The sequence below is a fragment of the Drosophila simulans genome, chromosome X (genome assembly GCF_016746395.2).
Source record: "Drosophila simulans strain w501 chromosome X, Prin_Dsim_3.1, whole genome shotgun sequence".
Taxonomy (NCBI): domain Eukaryota; kingdom Metazoa; phylum Arthropoda; class Insecta; order Diptera; family Drosophilidae; genus Drosophila; species Drosophila simulans.
The window spans coordinates 2480043-2498296 of NC_052525.2; the positions used below are offsets into that span (position 1 = coordinate 2480043).

General features: G+C 55.0%; 7 protein-coding genes across 8 annotated transcripts; 5 read left to right on the forward strand and 2 right to left on the reverse strand.

The window, feature by feature from the left end:
* Positions 1-11: 11 nt before the first annotated feature.
* On the forward strand, positions 12-3602 carry LOC27206767. 2 transcript variants are annotated; one of them, XM_016182581.3, is made up of 7 exons: positions 12-225; positions 305-410; positions 468-563; positions 725-1225; positions 1286-1381; positions 1467-2652; positions 2726-3602. In XM_016182581.3, exons 1-7 carry the CDS (start codon positions 118-120, stop codon positions 3081-3083), a joined length of 2451 nt encoding a protein of 816 aa, XP_016037919.1. In that variant the 5' UTR covers positions 12-117; the 3' UTR covers positions 3084-3602. The 2 variants fall into 2 exon arrangements, with proteins under 2 accessions (XP_016037919.1, XP_016037918.1); XM_016182580.3 differs by having other exon boundaries at positions 12-198; positions 275-410.
* On the reverse strand, positions 3578-6241 carry LOC27209234 (activating signal cointegrator 1 complex subunit 2). Its single transcript, XM_016184697.2, has 5 exons — positions 6006-6241; positions 5779-5939; positions 5115-5717; positions 4772-5050; positions 3578-4696 (listed from the first exon to the last, which is right to left on the reverse strand). The coding sequence occupies exons 1-5, from the start codon at positions 6120-6122 to the stop codon at positions 3649-3651; spliced, it is 2208 nt and encodes a 735-aa protein (XP_016037920.1). The 5' UTR covers positions 6123-6241; the 3' UTR covers positions 3578-3648.
* Positions 6242-6309: 68 nt separating this feature from the next.
* On the forward strand, positions 6310-10072 carry LOC27208994 (putative ATP-dependent RNA helicase SoYb). The gene is made up of 4 exons (XM_016184525.3): positions 6310-6776; positions 6836-9058; positions 9124-9435; positions 9499-10072. Exons 1-4 carry the CDS (start codon positions 6495-6497, stop codon positions 9814-9816), a joined length of 3135 nt encoding a protein of 1044 aa, XP_016037921.1. The 5' UTR covers positions 6310-6494; the 3' UTR covers positions 9817-10072.
* Positions 10073-10132: 60 nt separating this feature from the next.
* Positions 10133-12464, forward strand: LOC6739962 (mitosis initiation protein fs(1)Ya). Its single transcript, XM_016181023.3, has 2 exons — positions 10133-10285; positions 10343-12464. Exons 1-2 carry the CDS (start codon positions 10244-10246, stop codon positions 12377-12379), a joined length of 2079 nt encoding a protein of 692 aa, XP_016037922.1. The 5' UTR covers positions 10133-10243; the 3' UTR covers positions 12380-12464.
* Positions 12465-12612: 148 nt separating this feature from the next.
* Positions 12613-13534, forward strand: LOC27207178 (RING finger protein vilya). Its single transcript, XM_016182911.3, has 2 exons — positions 12613-13146; positions 13211-13534. Exons 1-2 carry the CDS (start codon positions 12626-12628, stop codon positions 13410-13412), a joined length of 723 nt encoding a protein of 240 aa, XP_016037923.1. The 5' UTR covers positions 12613-12625; the 3' UTR covers positions 13413-13534.
* Positions 13535-13632: 98 nt separating this feature from the next.
* Positions 13633-16176, forward strand: LOC6724975 (zinc finger protein 70). Its single transcript, XM_016173330.3, has 3 exons — positions 13633-14208; positions 14473-14853; positions 14916-16176. Exons 1-3 carry the CDS (start codon positions 13783-13785, stop codon positions 15822-15824), a joined length of 1716 nt encoding a protein of 571 aa, XP_016037924.1. The 5' UTR covers positions 13633-13782; the 3' UTR covers positions 15825-16176.
* Positions 16081-18111, reverse strand: LOC6724976 (mitochondrial import inner membrane translocase subunit TIM50-C). Its single transcript, XM_002105976.4, has 5 exons — positions 17682-18111; positions 17432-17615; positions 16847-17375; positions 16664-16787; positions 16081-16604 (listed from the first exon to the last, which is right to left on the reverse strand). Exons 1-5 carry the CDS (start codon positions 17938-17940, stop codon positions 16414-16416), a joined length of 1287 nt encoding a protein of 428 aa, XP_002106012.2. The 5' UTR covers positions 17941-18111; the 3' UTR covers positions 16081-16413.
* Between the last annotated feature and the right edge of the window lie 143 nt (positions 18112-18254).

An 18254-nucleotide genomic window follows, 5' to 3' on the forward strand; every position in this document is an offset into this window, starting at 1 on the left:
TAATACGCTCAAGCGTCTTCGCCGATGCTTTCCATCACTAGCAAGGATTAGAAAAACGATAGACGATTGTTGCCGCCACACAGTTAACGCGGCTAAAGACGCGAAATTGCCAGTGCGATGGCATTCGAGAGCTCCAAAAAGCAGTTAAAGATTCCTGACGAAGGGATGAATGCACAGTGGAACAATAGTGGCGTACAGGTAGGATGTGCACCAGTCGCCAGCCAGGTCAGTCAATCCTAATCCCATTTGGTTCTTTCATGTAACCGCGTGCAAGGCGTCCCATGCAGAAATCGCACTCAATCAGATTCCGGACGCGTCGATATGCATTTCAGACGATTTCCGTACCTCCACGCCGGGAGAGGGCCAGGAGGTCGTGGAGAACCTGAACCGCCGCAAGCTGCGGGCCAAAGGTAATAACAATGTGGTTTGGTTGACACCTGTATTTTCATTCCGATTTCATGCCGCAGGTCCTGGTTCCATTCGTGATGAGAGAAAGACCGCGAAGTTGGCCGTGAAGCGTCTCTGGCCAGACTGCGAGGACGACGAGCCGAACGCCAAAAAAGGTAAGTGGGTCTGGTTATGGGAATATGGGATATGGGGCAACCCAAGCTAAATTCATGCAGGCACCTGCTGTGTGTTTTAAGTCATCCCATTACCGGCCACAAACTTTCCCGCTATGCGCAACATTGCCGTTTACATAGCTTCTCTTGCCGTTGTTTTTCAGCACTGGAATTCGAGCAACTTGTGCCGATATACGATAGGAACATAACGCCGCTGCCTCAAATCGAAAAAAGTCAAAACCGCAAACAAAATAACGAATTCGATTTCGCATTCGAAATGTCCGCGCAGCCGAGTGCCAAACCGGAGGACATGCTGGTCGGCCTGTTCCAGGACTGCAAACTGGAGAAAGATGACGAGGCACAGATTGGCCGCGACGAAGGGGCCATGCCGGCCAGACAATCCGAATTGGCACTGGTTCATTTGAAGTTGCCGTGCAAGACGCCCCAATCCCAGTCCCAGGTGGAAATCCATCAAAATGATTCAGTTGCGGCCGCCAACAGCGACAGCGGAAGCATAATACTGGTGTCCGATGATTCCTCAGCTACGCCGTGCAGCTTCCTTCACTCGTCCGAGCTCTGTAACTCCTCCGACTTCGAGGAACTTCGCAAGGAGTTCACCGAGGACTCCTCCCACATCGATCTCTCACTCGATTCGGCCAGCAGCAGTGAGTGCCGATCAATGAGTAATAACAATAACAATAATAATAACACTGCGAACGCGATAGATCCTAGTGCCACTGAAACCGACATGAAGACACCCAAGCTGGGCGCGAAGCGCAGATCGCCGGAGACCAAGGACCATGTGTTGGCCAAAAGGATTTGTGAGTAATAGTATATAATTGATCTGCAAGCTCCTAAGGTTGCTACCGCCCTAGCTAAACCATTTACTAAATTGCTACTACGCAGCTTACCAAAATCGGGACGAGATGAACACCTCGAATCAGCCCGTGGTGACGCGCAGCGGCCGTGTTGTGGTGTCACGTCCGAACCAGCAGTTTGACTACTCCTCCTCCTCGAAGGACGATGGCGAGGAGGACTCTGACGAGGTGTCGCTGGATGCCGACGACGATGAGTATGAGGAAGAAGATTTCGATCAGCTCCAGTGGACGGACCGCAAACGGCGTAGCTTCAGAAACAGCAGCTTGGCCATAAGCCCCGAAGGCAGCCTCTCGTCGCCGGAGGCAGTGCCTTCGATGGTCTATGTCGAATTGGGCGGCAAAGTCGTGATCATTAGGGACAAACCACAGCCCAACATCGTTCTGGAAGACGATAAGGAACTCAAGACGCAGATGCACAAGTTTTTGGGTCTGATGCCATCACGTCGCAAGCTCTTCGATCCGGCTGAGTACAATATGGATCGGGGGGATAATGAGATGGATGTGTACGTACCGATCAGTATTGTTACCAATCCATCTCTTAAATCCTCACCAAGTCCAGGTACTCCATCGGCCAAGCCACCAATGTGGCCGGAAACAACGCCGACATCCACTTGCTCCAAGTTTAATTTATCCAATTCTACCCACACACCGTCCGAGAATGATCTCCAGGCTAAGAGCGCGGATGACTTTATAACCCAGGTCAATTTGGACTGCTTTCAGGAGAAAACGCCGGGCTTTATCAAGGAGCCCATTGATCTAAGCGAGCTACCCAGCCAAAAGCAACTAGCCACCAACTGCCGCCGGCACAGGAGCTGTATAAACCGCCTGGAGCGGCACCCACATTTCTACGGATTCGTCCAGTCGCTCAGACTGAAAGTCCCGATCAACATGTGCCATCCGCTGGCCATCAGCTTCCGGCGGACCAGTTTCCAGAAATATAAGATGGCAGTGGCCAAGATTCTGTTCAACATGTTCAATCACGCGATCTTCCACTGTGGCCTGCAGGTGCCCATTGTTTGGAAGCACGCAATGAAGAAGCGCTCGAAAGGCGAGCTTGGCATCGACGCCTTCGGCAGGCGCACAGCAGAGATCCTGCTTCTGCACAGCATAAACAGGACGGCCGAGCTCATCAATCTAATGCTGCACGAGATGTGCCATGCGGCGGCTTTCCTGTTTAACCGGGAGTTGGGTCACGGCGACAACTGCCGCAGATGGTAAGATCACCACTTTCTACACATTGAATGTGCCTTCACTAATCCGTGCCCTTCGCTCCATTCCATTCCTCAGGGCCTACCAGGCGAAGATGGCCTTTCCAGAGGTGCCCGCCATCACGGAGTGCATTCCTAGCTTCATGTACACGTGCAGCATGTGCAGCCGCTCCTCCTACGCCTCGGCCGACTTCCAAGCGTACAACATACGCTGCTACTACTGCCAGTTCGAGGTGAGCGTGAAGACCGTAAACAAAGCGAACTTGCACGAGGGCACCCGTTCCGATCGGACGATGACTCCGTTCAAGTGCTTCATCCGTGACAAGTATTTGAAGCTGGGCGAGGAGGGGGGCGCCACACACTCATCGAAGATGGCGCTACTCAACGAGCAGTTCGCGAAGATGAAAGCCGCGACGGATCAGCTGCCAGCTGTCTAGCTGCTGGCACACAACTTGGAGAATATATATTTTATAAGTGAACAACCATGGAAGGCCCCATCAAAATGGAGCAGCCTCCAGTGAAAATGAACCCGCTGTGACCTACTTTATACCTACACTTTACACAAACTTCTATAACCTGTACAATGGCGCACTACGGGATGGGGTATCCACGGAGCCCCAGAACCCCGAGAAGGCGTTCGGCACTAGTCTACGTGTTAACTAGTATATATTTTTTATGTTAACTAACCAATTACATGTGAATACTACTACAGTAAGTCCCGTCGGAACGCTGGTGGCTATTGAATAGCGACATGCTACTATTCTTCAACGAAATCAAACGAGAAATCAAAATTTAAAACAATTTAATATGGGAAACCATCATTAGTCGCATGTTTTAATGGAATGCGTTGTTTGTTTTTTTTTTTTTTGTGAAAACGTTCTGTTTGCCAAATTCTCTGTTATCGGCATCCCAAAAAGAAAAACGATTTAAATACAAATACAGATACACCAAGTAAAGATACTTTTATTTCAATCCACAATCCTCCATCGAGCTGCGCTGCTCCTAACCCATCATGCCCTTGCTGCGCTTGAAGGCTGCTCCTGCTTTGCGATTGTGGTTGGCACGAGATGACTTGTGGGCCTCCTTTTGGCCACGGCTGCGCTGCGTCTGCTGGGACTGCCCCTGGCCCTTGGGTGCGCCGACCACAGAGGGACTTGCTCCTTGTCCCCCACTCTTCTGGCCGTACTTGGACATCTGGCGCTGCTGGTAGCGGGCGCGTGTCACCTCTGGATTCTCGCAAAAGTCTCGGTTGGTGGGCTTCGACGGCTCCGATTCCGAACGGTCGCCGGAGCTCTCCTCGTCGTCGTTCTCCAGCTCATCCTGTGCCTTGTGCGCCGAACTGGAGGCGGCTTCCTGGAGCCTCGTGCGCAGCAGACTCACTGGCGGCGCTTGACCCTCGTTCTGAGCCTCGTAGCTGTCGTCGTACTCGTCGTCATACTCGCCCCTCTCCAGCGTGGTCTCCTCGACCATGGCGTACTTCTGGTAGTGCTCCTTCAGCTGCTTCACGTCGCGCTTGTCGTCCAGCAGCTGTTCCGCATTGCGCGGCGCGCCCGGCAATCCCTTGCCCTGCTTGATAATGCACTCGGGCTGGTCCCGCGTCAGCACGTCGTAGCGGTCGCCGTCGTGGACGTTGAAGTGACGCAGGCCCGTTTGGCGTTGCTGTGTGTCCTGCGGGTCGGGCGGAATGTACACCTCCTGGCGGTCCATCTGCGCTAGATCCGGCGGCAGATTGTCGTCCAGAATGGCGGCAATGACCTGCTCGCTGTTGTCGTAGCGGATGAGGAGGCGCCTTATGAAGCCACTGCCCAGATCGGGCAGCACTTCCAGCACGGCGGTGACTTCCAAGTCGATGTCCCTTGTCGTTCCGTTGGCCGTCGGCGACGCCTGTGGAGAAGTGCGCGAGGAGTCGCCGTTCTTGAATTCCTCGTCCCGGACGTTGCTCGTAACTTGGACAGCGTCACTGGCCATATCGTCGGCCATTATGCCGTTGGGGCAGCTGGTCAGTGCCTTCTGGTAACCGGACACCACGAAGTCCACCTCGTAGTTCTTGCTGGCGATGCAGAGATTGCGAATTAGAATAACACAGGCTACTGGTACTGACCACTGGGCAAGGCAGACAACTCACATATTTGGGCAACGTTGGATCAGCAGCTTCATGTCGTGCTCCAACGGAAACTGCCGCTGGTAGTCCACAACGAAGTTCTGGGCGGACAGGCACTCCTGCATCACTTCCACCAGCTGCTGGCCGCGTCCCAACTCCATCTGCAGGCTGACCACGCCACGAATGATGAAGATATATTGCTGGCGCGTCTCATTCAGCCAGCGCAGCGAACTCGCACCCGGGTTCACCATGTAGATGTTCTTGTACAACATGGGCACAGTCATGTCATAGAAATTGGCAATGCTGCGAATACGAAAGGGAAGGCAATAGAATCACACGGAACGAGGATGCTGGTGATGATAGTAACCTTGGGGCCAAGCGCAGCTGTTCGATGGTCTCCAATAGCTGGGGACAGAGGAGCAACAGCAGGCGCAGCGTGTAGGCGCAGTCCATGGCGAAGAGCACCACATCGTCGTAGGGCGTCTCCAGGTCGACGTCCAGAGACGCCCCGCCGCCAGCGCCTTCGCAGCCCTCGTTCTCCACCTGGATCTGCATGCTGAGGAAGGCGCTCTCGTAGAAGGTCAGCGCTTCCTTCAGATCCTTTAGGTACTCCGGCTGCACTTGCAGCACCTTGTCGAAGATCTGGCGCAACAGTGCCACGTTCTCCGGCTCCGCATCGCCAACAGCGATGAGCAGATCGAAGAGCAGTGGCACAGAGATCAGGTAGTTGCTGTACAGCAGGCTGCCGTGCTGCTTCGGGCTGATCCACTCCGAGTCCGATTCCTCGCCGGTGCACAGTCGCATTATCACACGCACGACGAGATCCAGCAGCTCTCCGTACAGCAGATGGGCCTGCTCCAACTCCTTGTCCCGGCTGGCATCCGCCTGTCTGTAGTAGGGATTGGCGCGCTGCAGGAATGTGACAACGGCCGCCATGGCCGACTCCTCGTACACCATGTAGGACCAGAATCTGGCGGGGATCAAGTGTTAATATGTCTTCAGTATACTGAGCGCAACATGAAGTAGCTTACTCGTGCTGCGTCAGACTCAGCAGAAACTCCATGTCCGCGCGGAAATTGTTCGCCGCGAAGGTCCATTCCTCCAGTGCAGCTCCGGATTTTACGCGTCCATAGGAGCTCAACATGCACAGATAGCTGGCAAAGGGCTTCTCGCGCCGCACCCAGTGCTCGTCCTGTCCACACAAGAACACATATGCATAGTACTATCTCGCCGGAGGTGCACTAACATGTCCACTTACCAGCGCCGGAACGTTCCTGCGCACCCCATCCTTGCCAGAAAGTGCAAACTTGAGTTCGTCCAGCGGCAGTTTCTGTGGGTTGCAGTTGTTGTTGTTGCTGGCGTCGTTGTCCAGCATCTCGCCCCCTTTGGCTGCCAAAACTCTCGAATTTCGTACAATAACAAATAAAATGCAACTTTAGCGAATTTCGTGCGACGCAAGGTGGCAGCACACTGGTAAGGTGGCGCACGCAGGCTCAGTTTGTAACGTCACAAGCTGCGAACAAGAGTTGCCAGACGATCGGAGTGGTTCGATTATCGATATTCAGTGGTAATCGAACTTGAAGCTGAAGCGACAAAAGAATTCAGTTGGTTTAAAATTTCCAAAGCAAAAGGAGATTCTCTCCGGTGAAGTGGAAGGCGATAAAAAAGCCATTAGTGCGCGATTTGTTTATTTACTTGCCGAAGCGCTGCCCGTCACCTCGCTAGCCGTACATATCTTAGGCGCAGCATGAAGCCCATTGGAGATCTCCAAGTGCCCAGCTTCCAGGTGGTGTCCGGGGTAACCACCTTCACGTACGCCAGTCCCACATCCGGAGCAGCCTCCCTCGACTTTCTGGCGCACACCCTGCGGCAAAGAGAGGCGAACACGGGAAAAACCATTTTGATGTGTCAGCAGAATCGCGAGGCCGAGCGCCTGAAATTTGATCTTGCCGAGCGGGATGTCAACACTATTCTCCTTCCACCGCATGAGGCAATGATCGGTCAAGTGCTGCTCCTCTGGTCCAAGGGGGTGAGTTTGAATCGGCGCACTAATATTACGTCAGCAGAGGTTATTGCTCCCCTTTCCAGTACATCAACCAGGCTCTAATTCTCTGCGACGACATGCTCGAGCATCTGGGAGTAGTCGATGCGAGCCTGGTGATCCACACAACGCTGCCGGAACTGAACAAGTTCGAGGAGCGTTTGAAGTGGCTGAGCATATCGGCGGGAAAGGCCGAGATGTTGGTCATAACTCCGTGCGACGAGGAGAACGAAAAAGAAGGCAAGGGAGAGACCGAGCTGGAAGTCGTCCAGCAAACAAAGCCACTCAAAGTAGATGCCCTACATTCCAAGCAGCTTCCTGAAATGAAGGACAAGGCGGAGGCGGATGCTGCAAGTGCTCCAGCGAGAATCCCAAACGACAATAAGGAGCAGGAGATATATTTAAGCGTGGAGCATGCTACAGAAAAGCTCCTGGTGTCCACAAGTCCCGAAACGTCCAATTCACTGGATAAATCGCAGCTCGATCAAGCTTTTTCTGAGTTGGCGACAGTGGACGCATCCTCTCCAGCCGCTGCTAACGCCAATGCTCCTGGAGACTCTCCTTTCGATACTGAAAATCCAACGAAGTCAGCGGACGCCGAGTTTCAAGAGTGGGTAAAGTTGGTGCAAAACGCATCCAAAGACATGAACTTGCCGCCTCCTCCCTCTGTTACCATTGAAGAACCGTTGTCCAGTGCCTCCGCATCTGATCTTCGACACCAGATCGTCACCACTTCGCTGGACTCCATTCGAAGTGTGGAGGATTCGCCTGCCTCGCTAGCAGTGGTTCCCTTTTCTGCAGAGGGAATAACCTACAACAACTATGGCGTTCTCGGCTGGAGTCGCCACGCGGTCGTGCCGTGCTACAACTTGGCCGAAGCGCCGGACATAAGCACCATCATCGCGCGGGCCATGCAGCAGATGGGTGTGGGTAAGTCGCGGGCGCGGGCGGTCCAGAGGTTCGCCTGGCCACATGTCTCGTCGGGTAAATCCCTGTTGGTTGTGGGCAACATGCAGGTGGGGAAGACGTGGTCCTACCTGCCCACCGTGTGCCAGCGCAGCCACGAGGATCTGCTGCGCCGGAGAGATGTTGGCCGCGGACCTACCTGCATCTTTGTGTGTACCAACCAGGGGCAGGGCAAACAGATCGAACGCTGGATGAGCACGTTGCTCCGTTCGCTGGGCAGTGCGGCGGGATTCGAGGATGTGGTTACCCACTGGGACAAGAGCCAAGTGGAGGACATCGTCCGCCGGCTAGAAAAACCCGTGGGAATCCTGCTGACCAGCGTGGACTTGCTGCTCCAACTGCTGACCCAGCACTCGGTCGGCAAATCGAAAATTTTCGATGCCCAGGCGGTGAAGTGCATAGCCTTGGATAACCTGAACGACATGGTTCGTGTCCTGCCAAGCGACATCATGAAGCTGCTGAAGCAATTGCCTAAAATGTTCCAGCTCACCCAGAATAAGTGCCAACTGCTCGTCTCCGGCCGCGTCTGGCACACCGATCTGATGGTGCAGCACATCCTGCCTCTGATGCCCGACGTCCTCCTTCTCTTCGACGACGCCTTGGAGGCGAGTGTCTACGGCGGCGTCCAGCTGGACGTGAGAGTCGTGGCGGAGGAGCCGGAGAAGCTCGACCATTTGAAGGCGCTGATCGCTGAGCGCAGGAACTTTGCCAATGAGCCCGCCGTTGTGGTCTGCTCCACCTCGACAGAGGTACTCCTACTCCGCCGTAAACTGCAAGCGATTGGGGTGACTGCTCATACCTGCGAATCGGAGGCGCGCTACTCCAATGTCACCGAGTGGCGACGCCAGTCCCCGGGTGGCCTGCTGCTGGTCACGGATGACGTGGTGCCGAGACTGAAATGCGGAAAGATCCCGCTGCTCATCCACTACAGCTTTGCCAACATCTGGACGCGCTTCAAGAGCCGCTTCAGCCTGTTCTACGCGAGCCTCAAGTCGCCAGTTACGCGCCCGGTGGGCCAGTCCGTGATCTTCGCCAAGCCCACTGATGTGGAGAACATCTGGAGGCTGTGCGACTTTTACATGAAGCACAAGCTGCCCAGGCCCATCCGTATGCTGGAAATCCTTTCGCAGCGACACCTGGAAGAGCCCCGCGAACCGAAAAGCACAAGGCTCTGCCACCAAATGGCCGCTTTCGGGGATTGCCTGAGGCACAGCTGCAGGTATCGCCATGTGATGTGGCGGCACGAGGTGCTGCCGCCGGATCACTATCCCAAAAATGGAAGGATTCGGTTCTTGGTCCTAGTTGTAAGTACTTTCGATATGATCGCTAACTAGGCCTGCCCCCCACTGACTCCTTCTCCATTTGCCAGTGCTACAGCCCCGCTGCGTTGGCGGTGCGCTTGAGCAACCAGTTCCCCACAGCGATCCGCTTCCTCAACTTCCCGATGAGCGCTCTGGGCGAGCAAGTGCAGCGCCACTACGAAGTGGAGGCGAACCGGCGCATGCACCCCAATCCCGTGCCCGGCGAGATGGCGGTGCTCAAGAACGCCAACCGCTACGAGCGGGTGGACATTGTCAGTGTGGAAAGCGATAGCTTGGTGGTGGTGCAACTGCTGGACACGTCCACCGAAAGTTTTCCCTGCAACACCAGCAAGCTGTACAGCTGCGATGAGATCTTCAAGGTATGTCCATGGATGATGGATGATGGTAGTGTGGATTCACTGTAAACTGTTGCGACTTCACAGGATTCACCCAGAGAAGCGATGGACTTGAGGATCATTGGCCTGCAGCCCGAGAGCCTGGATCGCATCTGGCCCGATGACGCGCGCAACTTGGTGCGCAAGGAGTTCTTTCGTCGCACGCACAACAAGCGGAGTCGCCTATTCCACGCCGTCGTCGAGTCCGTCATCCACCGCACGATCTTCGTTAGCAACATGTACGACGACGAGGGCAACGACCTGCTCAGCTTCGTCACCAGTCGCTTTCGCTCGCATCACGAGAAGCGCTGCCAGCTCAAGCTGGATGCGATGGTGCGGAGCTCCAAGGACTTTCCACATATGTAGCTTCTGGTTTCATCATGGCGCCACCACGGACCACTGACCATTGACCACTGACCGGCAATCTCTTGCGAAGGAAACCAGCTTCTGCAGAAAACCAATTCAATTTCCTATTAGAATACGAATTTATACAAAGATTCTTCAAAATATTGTTTCAAAATTATTAATAATAGTCGAACATGCACATTGCTCTTTTAAATGTATTCCTAAACTTGAACTTAAACGTAAAATAAAGGGCATGCGCTCAAAAGTTTTTTTTTAAGTGTACTGCGTGCTTTTGCTTGTGACATGTTCATAGCTAGCAATCGATATACTCAGTCTAGATCTCCTAGATCTAGATGAGAGAGATTAGCTGCCATATCTAGCCGAAGAACCGTTTCATTTCCGTGTGAAGGTGTGTGTCCATGTGTTAAGTCCGCAACTTGCGCGCTTGATGTCGTTTTCCAATGTCCTAATCATGCGACAGCCCGACGAGGTAGGCTCCAAACGCATCCCAACGTTCCATCCGTAGTGACTCCACCTTGATTTCCAGGGCAAGTGCCACATCTGCAAGCGTGTCTTCTGCTGCGGCAAATGCCGCCAGAAGCATCAGTTCAAAGCGCACGCCATTGCTGTGCGCGAGCCATTGGGATTGAGGGCCGCCGGCGGCGGGATCGTCGAGCATCGCCATCAAATGGAGTCCGGCGCCACCACCATCTATGTGTTCTGTCCGATCTGCGAGCGGCGCCCCCTGCTGCTGCGCGAGGAGATGCACGGCGAGCTGCTGGCCCACATCGAGACCTGCCACCTGCCGCTGCGGTGCCGCAAGTGCCAGCGCAACTACACGCGCGTCGACGACCTGCGGGAGTTCAGCAAGTGCGTGGACCAGCAGCAGAGCTGCACTGATGTCACCGGCGCCACGGAGACATCGAGGGCAACGCTAAAGAAGGCGGCGAATAGCACGGCCATTTCCACGCAAACGTCGCCGTCCGTGACGCCCATTTCACTGATCAACATGCGCTGGAAGGCCAAGAGCCGCGTCACCCACGAGGAGTTCATCAGCGACAGCGTCTCCTCCATACGCAACCTGTCCTCGTTCAGCAACAGCTCCATTCGCCGCTCCATTGGCCACCTGGGCGTGAATGCGTCGGAAACGGTGGGCAAGGGCAAGGTCATACGCTCGACGTCCACGCCACTGCACGTGGAGTCCGTGTTCGCCAAGCCCAAGGAGCCGATTACCTTCAATGCCTCCACTGGCGGCCACGTGTCCAGCATCTACCACGAGGAGCCCAGTCCGACACCCGAGAGCAATCCCGTCCAGCAGCAGCAGCAGCAGCCGTTGCAGCAGCGCGCCTGGAAAATGGGCGCCCGCAACAAGATGAGCGCCGCAACGCCGCTGCGCCAGGTCATGTCCAAGAGCATTCAGAAGGCCTTCGTGGAGCACGGCGGCATGATGGTCCACCAGCCGCCATCCGCAGTGGTGCAGCGTCGCGTGCGCCTCGATCTCAGCGAGCACAGTTCGCACGAGGCAGCAGGCTCGTCCGCTCTGGACCTGCGACTCTCGCCAGCTATGCGGCGCACTCAGAGCGAGTCCAGCGCCTCGGAGGTCAGCAGCGGCAGCAGCTCCAGCTGCAGCACCTCGCGGAATGCCGATCTGTGCAAGCGGCAGTTCTTGCTGTCCGCACAGAAACTCACCACCGAATCGATCATCATCACGCGGACGAACTCCAGCTCACAGGAGACCTCTTCCACGGTGTACAACTCCTGCGAGAGCGTCGAGATCATACGCTCCACCTCCGAGTCGGCGGAAGTGTGCCACGTGCCGGCCATAACGCCCATCCGTGTCACCGGTGCCGGCATCAATAAGAAGCAGATCAAGTTCGAGACGCCGCCCAAGAGCATCCAGCAAATGCGACCGAATGGCGAGGACGATGAAACCAAGGACCAGTTTTTCACGCCGGAACCGGGAACGCCGGAACTCCCAGAGCGTCGTCATCGCCAGGCGATTGTGCCGCGCCAGCTGAGCGGCGAGTTTTCCCCCAAGAAGGATAAGCCGAAGGAGAAGGGGCTGGCGGTGATGGCTCTGATCTCGCCGCCATTGCAGCATCCCAGGGTGCGTCCACCGTTGCGGGAATGCCGTCAGCAGAGGGTCTTTAGCGGCGTGCAGGATGTGGGCGAGCCGGAGGACGTGGACGCGGACGAGGAGGACGAGGTGTTCCGCCCCACGAACGCCTCCACGTGCAACGACAAGAAGCTGGAGGCGCCCAACTCCGGTCGCCTGTGGTCGCTGATGAGTTCCATGATGCGACTGCCGGCCAGCTTGCGCGGCGAACGCGAAAAGGACAGGGACAGGGATTCGGATAAGGAGAACGCTGGCTCGGGCTCTCTCATCCGTCGCTGCGCCTCCATCGCTGGTTCCCTGGTGCGCCCCAGTGCAAGGGACTCCTCCATGGAGAACCAGCAGTGCCTCAAGAGGAAGCGCACTCAGACGCTGGACAGCCAGTACTGCAGCCCGCTGTCGCCGTCCAGCTCCTCGAAGCGCTATCGCATCCGGCCCAGGGAGCCCATCGAGCGCATGCGTCGCCAGTAGGTTTTAGGCTTTTGCTTGCGAATCTGTGTTTTAATTGTGAATTTCTTTTTTTTTGTCGTTTAATAAATGTTTGGTCTTGCATTAACCGTTATGCGCAGCAGGAGTTGGCAGGTTCAGGAGCTGTGCTCGTCTCAATTAGAGCTGCCAACTCGATCTATTGATTCTGTTATTAATTAGAAGCGCAAAAGATCGAAAAGCTTAATTAAGTCGAAATGTGCGCGTAAGCCAGTGGACAACGGAGCGCCCATGCCGAGATCACAAGCAGGCCAGACTGTCGAGCCGGAGGCGTGCAAGCTGTGGATCCACTGCAACAGCTGCTGCGCCCTGTTCTGCGATAAGAAGCACACCTTCTTCCTGCTCGCCTGCCACCACGTGTTCTGCGAGCGGTGCGTCAAGGTCTCCGCCGGCCGCACGCCCAGCGACGCGCCCATCTTCGAGTGCTCCACTTGCCGGAGGAGCGTGCGCGGCCGCCAGTTGACCAACTCGATGCCCAACCACTTCAAGCAGCTCTTCCATCCGGAGCCCTTCACCATCGGCAACGACTTTGTGGAGACGTTCCAGCGCGGCAATCATCGGCACTTCGACAAGTACAAGGAGAGAAAGGAACTGGAGATGGATAAGCTGTCCAAGGACATCGAGGTGGCCAAGTCCGTGTGCCAGAAACGCTTCCTGGAGGCGCAGATGCTGCGCGTGGAGCGCAAGAAGCTGATGCAGCGATCGCGCTACATTAAGGCGGAAGTCGCCAATCGGAAGGCGGAAATGCATCGGTGCGACATTTGGATTCCACTGAAAATAGTTCCCATTAATGCATTCTATTTCTACCCGCCTTAGGATGGCCCAGGCCTACCGAAGCCGCTCGCTGACTTCGCAATCCTCGTCATCCGCCCAATGCTCGGTGCGCGGACGTCCTCGTGGCCGTGGAACAGCCACACAGTCCTCCAGTCGACGACGATCAAAGGAATCAAGGGAATCAGCCAAGCGGCAGCAAATCACCAGCTTTATACACCCGCCGAACCACTCGTTCGATCTGTGAGCTAGTGCTGATAGAGTAGGCTCTGTTTTAAAACCGAGGGGGGTTTCAACTGCTTCAACGTATATATTTTTTGTAAATAATCAGCTTAAAACAATAAAATTGTGCCATTTGCTTTAAAATAATAAACTGCAAAGTTAACAGCGACCGTTAAGTTTCAGTTAACAGCTTAGTTTAACAGAAGTGTTGAAAGTGAATTCGATTAATCGAAATCCATCGATGTTTGGCTGCACCGATAATATCGCATAAGCATCTGCGCTAAAAACGCATAAAAATTGAATTGACCAAAGTGGAAGTAACGAAACGTCACAAAAGCGGCAAATACGGCGCAGTCCGACAAGAACGACAGGGGAAAGCGGATAAGTACGTTAAGATGAATGGCAAAATCGCCGAGGCAGTGGTGCTCAACTGCCGGACGTGCACGCGTGCCTGCAAGCTGCACAAGCCGCTGCAGGAGGAGATCGATCTTGGTTCGGAGGGCAGCACCACGCTGGCCAGCATGCTGAACTACTGCGCGGGGCTCTCGTTCGAGCCGCAAGACGGCGCCGCCATGCCGCAGCACATCTGCCTCCACTGCCTGCAGCTGCTGGAGCAGGCGTTCAACTTCAAGCGCATGGTCATCGAATCGGACGACCTGCTCCGCCAGGCCCTGGACGAGGCGGTCGGCACCAGCTTCTATCAGAGTCAGATTCATAGCCCCGACCAGAGCCAGCAGCACGACCAGCAACTGCAGGCGTACGACTCCGAGGAGTTCCTCATGATCGAGATGCTCAACGAGGAGCAGGAGAACATCGCCAATGTAAGTAGCTGTCACTTTAGAGTGCAGGGGCTCTTGTCCACTCCCATAGAGAATTAACGATTGCTCACAGCGGGCACCAGTCACTCAAATCACTTATACTGGGGCTCTTTGGAATGTAGTAGGGTAGGTCGGTGCCAAATGAGTGCGACCTGGACCTCCATACAATGGATTGGTCTGCTCTTGCTGGCACTTCGTATAAATAGGAGATGGGTTTCATTAAGGCTAACTCCAAAGTAAAATTAATAACACCTTCTTCATCCACAGTTGGAAGAACTAGCAGAGGAGGAACGTCGCATGCAGGAGATCGCCATGGAGGAGGAGGAGGAGGAGTTCCTCAACGAGGCGCTGGATCAGGATGACGAGCTGTCGGAGGAGGAGCACCTGGCTGAGTCGGGCGACCAGCAGGAGGAGCACATCACTATGGAGAGCGTGCATGAGTTTCAGCCCGCCGAAGTCGAGTATGTGACCATCAAGAATGAGTTCGAAACGATTGTCACAGAGGAGGATGAGTTCGAGGATATGAACGGCGCCCACGACGCCATACTGGACTGTCAGATGATTGTGATACCCGCCGAAGGAGCCATAGACGAGGTCATCGGCGAGGAGACCCTCGAAATGGAGGAGGATGGGCGCGAGGAGCACCTGGTGAGAGTGGCCACGTAATATTGCACTAGAATACCATTCATCCTCCATTCTACTACACACAGCTGCCCGAGGCGGAAGATATCTGCGAAGGTGAGGACTTCCTGGAGGAGTCGCTGGACTCAGCCCCGCCGACCGCTGGCGAGGCGCTGCCTTACGTGTGCACCGTGTGCCAGAAGGCGTTCCGCCAGCAGTGCCGTCTCAACCAGCACATGCGCTCGCACGTGGACGAGAAGCAATACGAGTGCGAGGAGTGTGGCAAGCGTCTGAAGCACCTGCGCAACTACAAGGAGCACATGCTGACCCACACCAATGTCAAGCCGCACCAGTGCAGCATCTGCGGCCGCTTCTATCGCACCACCTCCAGTCTGGCGGTGCACAAGAGGACTCATGCGGAGAAGAAGCCCTACAACTGCGATCAGTGCGGGCGCGGATACGCGGCGTTCGATCATCTGCGGCGCCACAAGCTCACCCACACGGGCGAGCGACCCTACGCATGCGATCAGTGCGACAAGGCCTACTACGATTCGTCCTCGCTGCGCCAGCACAAGATAAGCCACACCGGCAAGAAGGCCTACACCTGCGAGATCTGCGGCGTGGGCCTGTCCCAGAAGTCGGGCTACAAGAAGCACATGCTGGTCCACAGCGGCGTCAAGCCGTTCAAGTGTGAAGTCTGCGGGCATGCCTTCACCTTCTCCAGCAACCTCAATGCCCACGCTCGCCTCCATTCCGGCGAAAAGCCGTTCAAGTGCGAATTCTGCGTGAAGGCCTTTCCCACAAAGAAGCGCCTGGTCAGCCACTTGCGCGTCCACAACAAGGAGTCGCCGGTGACGGCCACCGCCGCTATTCAGTCCATCAATCCTCAGAGCCGACAGGTGGGCGCAGAAGGTGCCAGTGGATCGGCAACCAACCTCCACATCACCGAAGTACCTGAGCAGCCGGTGTCCACCTCCAAAGTGGTGATGGTGCTCTAAGCGGGCACCAAGCCGTGGGAGCGGCTCTAGAATGTAAGCCTAGGCTAACGATAAGACACTAAGATCCAGAAAACTGTTTTAGTTCCAGAAAACTGATTTAAAAACAATAAAGAAAACTCGACACTTTTTTTTACATACATAAAAAGTAATTTGTTTTCACGATAACTATCTCAGCAGGTTTAGCCACCCTTATCCAAACATCCTGATTAGATAGCGCACGGCAAGCTCTCCACTTTCGTAACGAAACACATGGGTGTCTTGTTTTTGGTTTCACGGTTAAGTCGTCTGTTTATAATAATAGTATTACGATTAAATTGCCAAGAAACAAAAACAAGCAAGTTTAGTTATTCAATAAAACAAAAACATGCGCCTCGTCTTTTCCCAAAGGAGCAAAAGACAGAGCGTGCCTCCCAATCCTGCTTCCTGCTGTCTGCTGTCTGCTACTGCTTTTGCTTCTGCTTCCCACTACTAATCTAAAGGTCGACGAAAAATATGGCCAGTGTGCTGCTGCAGGGCGTGTTTGTTGCTCCGGGGCAGGCGGAAGGTTAAGGTATGCGTATGGAACGGGTTGTGCGGGATGGCCAGCCTCCTAGCGGCCGAGAATGTTGCGCGACCACTGCTTGACCATGGGCTTGGTCTTGGACTGCTCGATGCGTTCCGCCTCCAGCATTTGCTCGGCCAGCTTGCGCTGGTTCTCCCGGAACTGGTTGATGGGATCGTCGAACTGGCGGTAGTAGTGGAGCACCTCGCGCACGTCCTCCACGTTGTTCTGCGCAATAACTGTAGCGAATTGCAAGCGTCAGTGTTTAGCTTTCGTTGTCACTTGTGGCGCAACTTACTCTTTAGGAAGGCGATGAGGTCCAGCAGCTGGCCATCATCGTCGTTGCCATGCCAGCGGGCCAAGCCGAATGTGTTGTCCGGATGCATCTTGGTGGCATTCGCATCCCAGTCCACAACAATCACCTAAAATACTCCCTTCATTCTAGATCATTGCAATAGAAAATACGCTGTGCATGACTTGCCTTCTTGAGGTCGCGATTAAGGTTGTCCAGGTTCTTCACATGATGGCCGTCCACAAAGTGCGTGGCATCCCTGACCAGGCGGTACATAATGTAGCCGTTGGGATCGAGGGCGTCCAGGATGGGAAACACGGTCATGCCCTGTTCGGCGGTGAAGACGACAATTTCAAAGTCCTTGGCGCACTCGGCCAGGAAGTGGTCGACGCCGGGACGCTTCTTGAAGCGCCAGCCAGTTTGGTAAGTCCAGTCCGGATGCACCAGCACGTCCTTCATCTCCAGCACAAGCGTGTAGCGCGGCTGCACGTACGGCGGCTTGAGCGGATCGGGCAGCAGCTTGGCCCGCGACGGCTCCTGGATCATGCGCTGATAGTAGTGGATGCTCTTCCACATCCGCTGAAGATACTGCTGCACCAGCGGCTTGTGTGTGAACTCGTCCTCGATGGTCTGCCCGTTGGGGTCCACCTCGGGCTTGCCGAACTCGTAGACGGCCCAAAATCCAGCAGCCACGGCGCTGCCTCCGAATATTGCAAAGCTGCAGCAGGAAGTATTGTTATGGTACTCTTAGACATTGAATGGCCGTCAGCTTACCCCAGCTTCATGCGCTTCCAGGCGCGCTCGTTCTCCTTGGCCTCCTCCTCTTCGCGCTTCTGGCGCTCCTGCTCGGCGTTGCTGTCCGCATCCGGCGAGGTCTGAGGAAAGAGTTTGGCCAGCAGCGGGGCATTCGGTGCGGCCTCGGGCGCATCATTGGCTCCAGTGGCTCCAGCTTCCTGCTCTGCGAAACGAAAGTGTCCGAGGATGGATGTTTAGGACTTGGAGGTCTCTACCGCGAATCACTTACTGGTTGTGCTGCTGTAGCCACGCGCTGTGTGCAGGATCGGGAAGAGCGCCGGAGCAGCCGCTGGCAGTGCTGTGCAAATGAATAGTCGGAGGTACTGCTGCTGGTGGCGGAGGAGGTGGTGCTGGTGCTGGTTGTGTTGGTGGTAGTGGTGATAGTGATTACCCAATGCGCGGTGCTGGTGGATTTGGGTGAGAAGGCGCGGCGTGCTAAGGCCGCGCAACATCTGGAGGACGGTGGCCGGTGCCATGCTCATGCTCATGCTTCACCCTTCCTTCCCGATGTCGAGTCCTAGAGCCGTTCACGAGTCCTGCTCGGATGGCAGCGACTTTTCTCTTATAAAAAATTCCAACAAAAATTTCAACTTCCCACCGGCACGGCGTTGGCGTTAGGGATTTTATATACTGTCCACTGCCAGGCGGCACCAGGCGTTAGTACATTTAGCACGTGGCTCTCAGCAGCTGTGAATCGTCGGTTTTCCAGCTAGATCTGGCGGGATTTTTTGAAAATAACTGTGTATGTATGTTGCATTCGGCAATCTGAATAATCATGGTATTATAATTATTATTATTATTA

Excerpts from the sequence above, each read along its gene's own strand:
- LOC27206767 (XM_016182580.3), top strand. The coding sequence starts at position 118 with ATGGCATTCGAGAGCTCCAAAAAGCAGTTAAAGATTCCTGACGAAGGG. Across the intron at positions 199-274 it reads GGAACAATAGTGGCGTACAG|GCGTCCCATGCAGAAATCGC; the intron begins GTAGGATGTGCA and ends ACCGCGTGCAAG. Across the intron at positions 564-724 it reads CGAGCCGAACGCCAAAAAAG|CACTGGAATTCGAGCAACTT; the intron begins GTAAGTGGGTCT and ends GTTGTTTTTCAG.
- LOC27209234 (XM_016184697.2), bottom strand. The coding sequence starts at position 6,122 with ATGCTGGACAACGACGCCAGCAACAACAACAACTGCAACCCACAGAAA. Across the intron at positions 5,051-5,114 it reads CAGCTGCGCTTGGCCCCAAG|CATTGCCAATTTCTATGACA; the intron begins GTTACTATCATC and ends TCGTATTCGCAG. Across the intron at positions 4,697-4,771 it reads ATCCAACGTTGCCCAAATAT|CAAGAACTACGAGGTGGACT; the intron begins GTGAGTTGTCTG and ends CTGCATCGCCAG.
- LOC27208994 (XM_016184525.3), top strand. The coding sequence starts at position 6,495 with ATGAAGCCCATTGGAGATCTCCAAGTGCCCAGCTTCCAGGTGGTGTCC. Across the intron at positions 9,059-9,123 it reads TTCGGTTCTTGGTCCTAGTT|TGCTACAGCCCCGCTGCGTT; the intron begins GTAAGTACTTTC and ends TCCATTTGCCAG. Across the intron at positions 9,436-9,498 it reads GCTGCGATGAGATCTTCAAG|GATTCACCCAGAGAAGCGAT; the intron begins GTATGTCCATGG and ends GCGACTTCACAG.
- LOC6739962 (XM_016181023.3), top strand. The coding sequence starts at position 10,244 with ATGTCGTTTTCCAATGTCCTAATCATGCGACAGCCCGACGAG. Across the intron at positions 10,286-10,342 it reads TCATGCGACAGCCCGACGAG|GGCAAGTGCCACATCTGCAA; the intron begins GTAGGCTCCAAA and ends CTTGATTTCCAG.
- LOC27207178 (XM_016182911.3), top strand. The coding sequence starts at position 12,626 with ATGCCGAGATCACAAGCAGGCCAGACTGTCGAGCCGGAGGCGTGCAAG. Across the intron at positions 13,147-13,210 it reads CGGAAGGCGGAAATGCATCG|GATGGCCCAGGCCTACCGAA; the intron begins GTGCGACATTTG and ends TACCCGCCTTAG.
- LOC6724975 (XM_016173330.3), top strand. The coding sequence starts at position 13,783 with ATGAATGGCAAAATCGCCGAGGCAGTGGTGCTCAACTGCCGGACGTGC. Across the intron at positions 14,209-14,472 it reads AGCAGGAGAACATCGCCAAT|TTGGAAGAACTAGCAGAGGA; the intron begins GTAAGTAGCTGT and ends CTTCATCCACAG. Across the intron at positions 14,854-14,915 it reads ATGGGCGCGAGGAGCACCTG|CTGCCCGAGGCGGAAGATAT; the intron begins GTGAGAGTGGCC and ends TACTACACACAG.
- LOC6724976 (XM_002105976.4), bottom strand. The coding sequence starts at position 17,940 with ATGAGCATGAGCATGGCACCGGCCACCGTCCTCCAGATGTTGCGCGGC. Across the intron at positions 16,788-16,846 it reads TTAATCGCGACCTCAAGAAG|GTGATTGTTGTGGACTGGGA; the intron begins GCAAGTCATGCA and ends GGAGTATTTTAG. Across the intron at positions 16,605-16,663 it reads CCTCATCGCCTTCCTAAAGA|TTATTGCGCAGAACAACGTG; the intron begins GTAAGTTGCGCC and ends AATTCGCTACAG.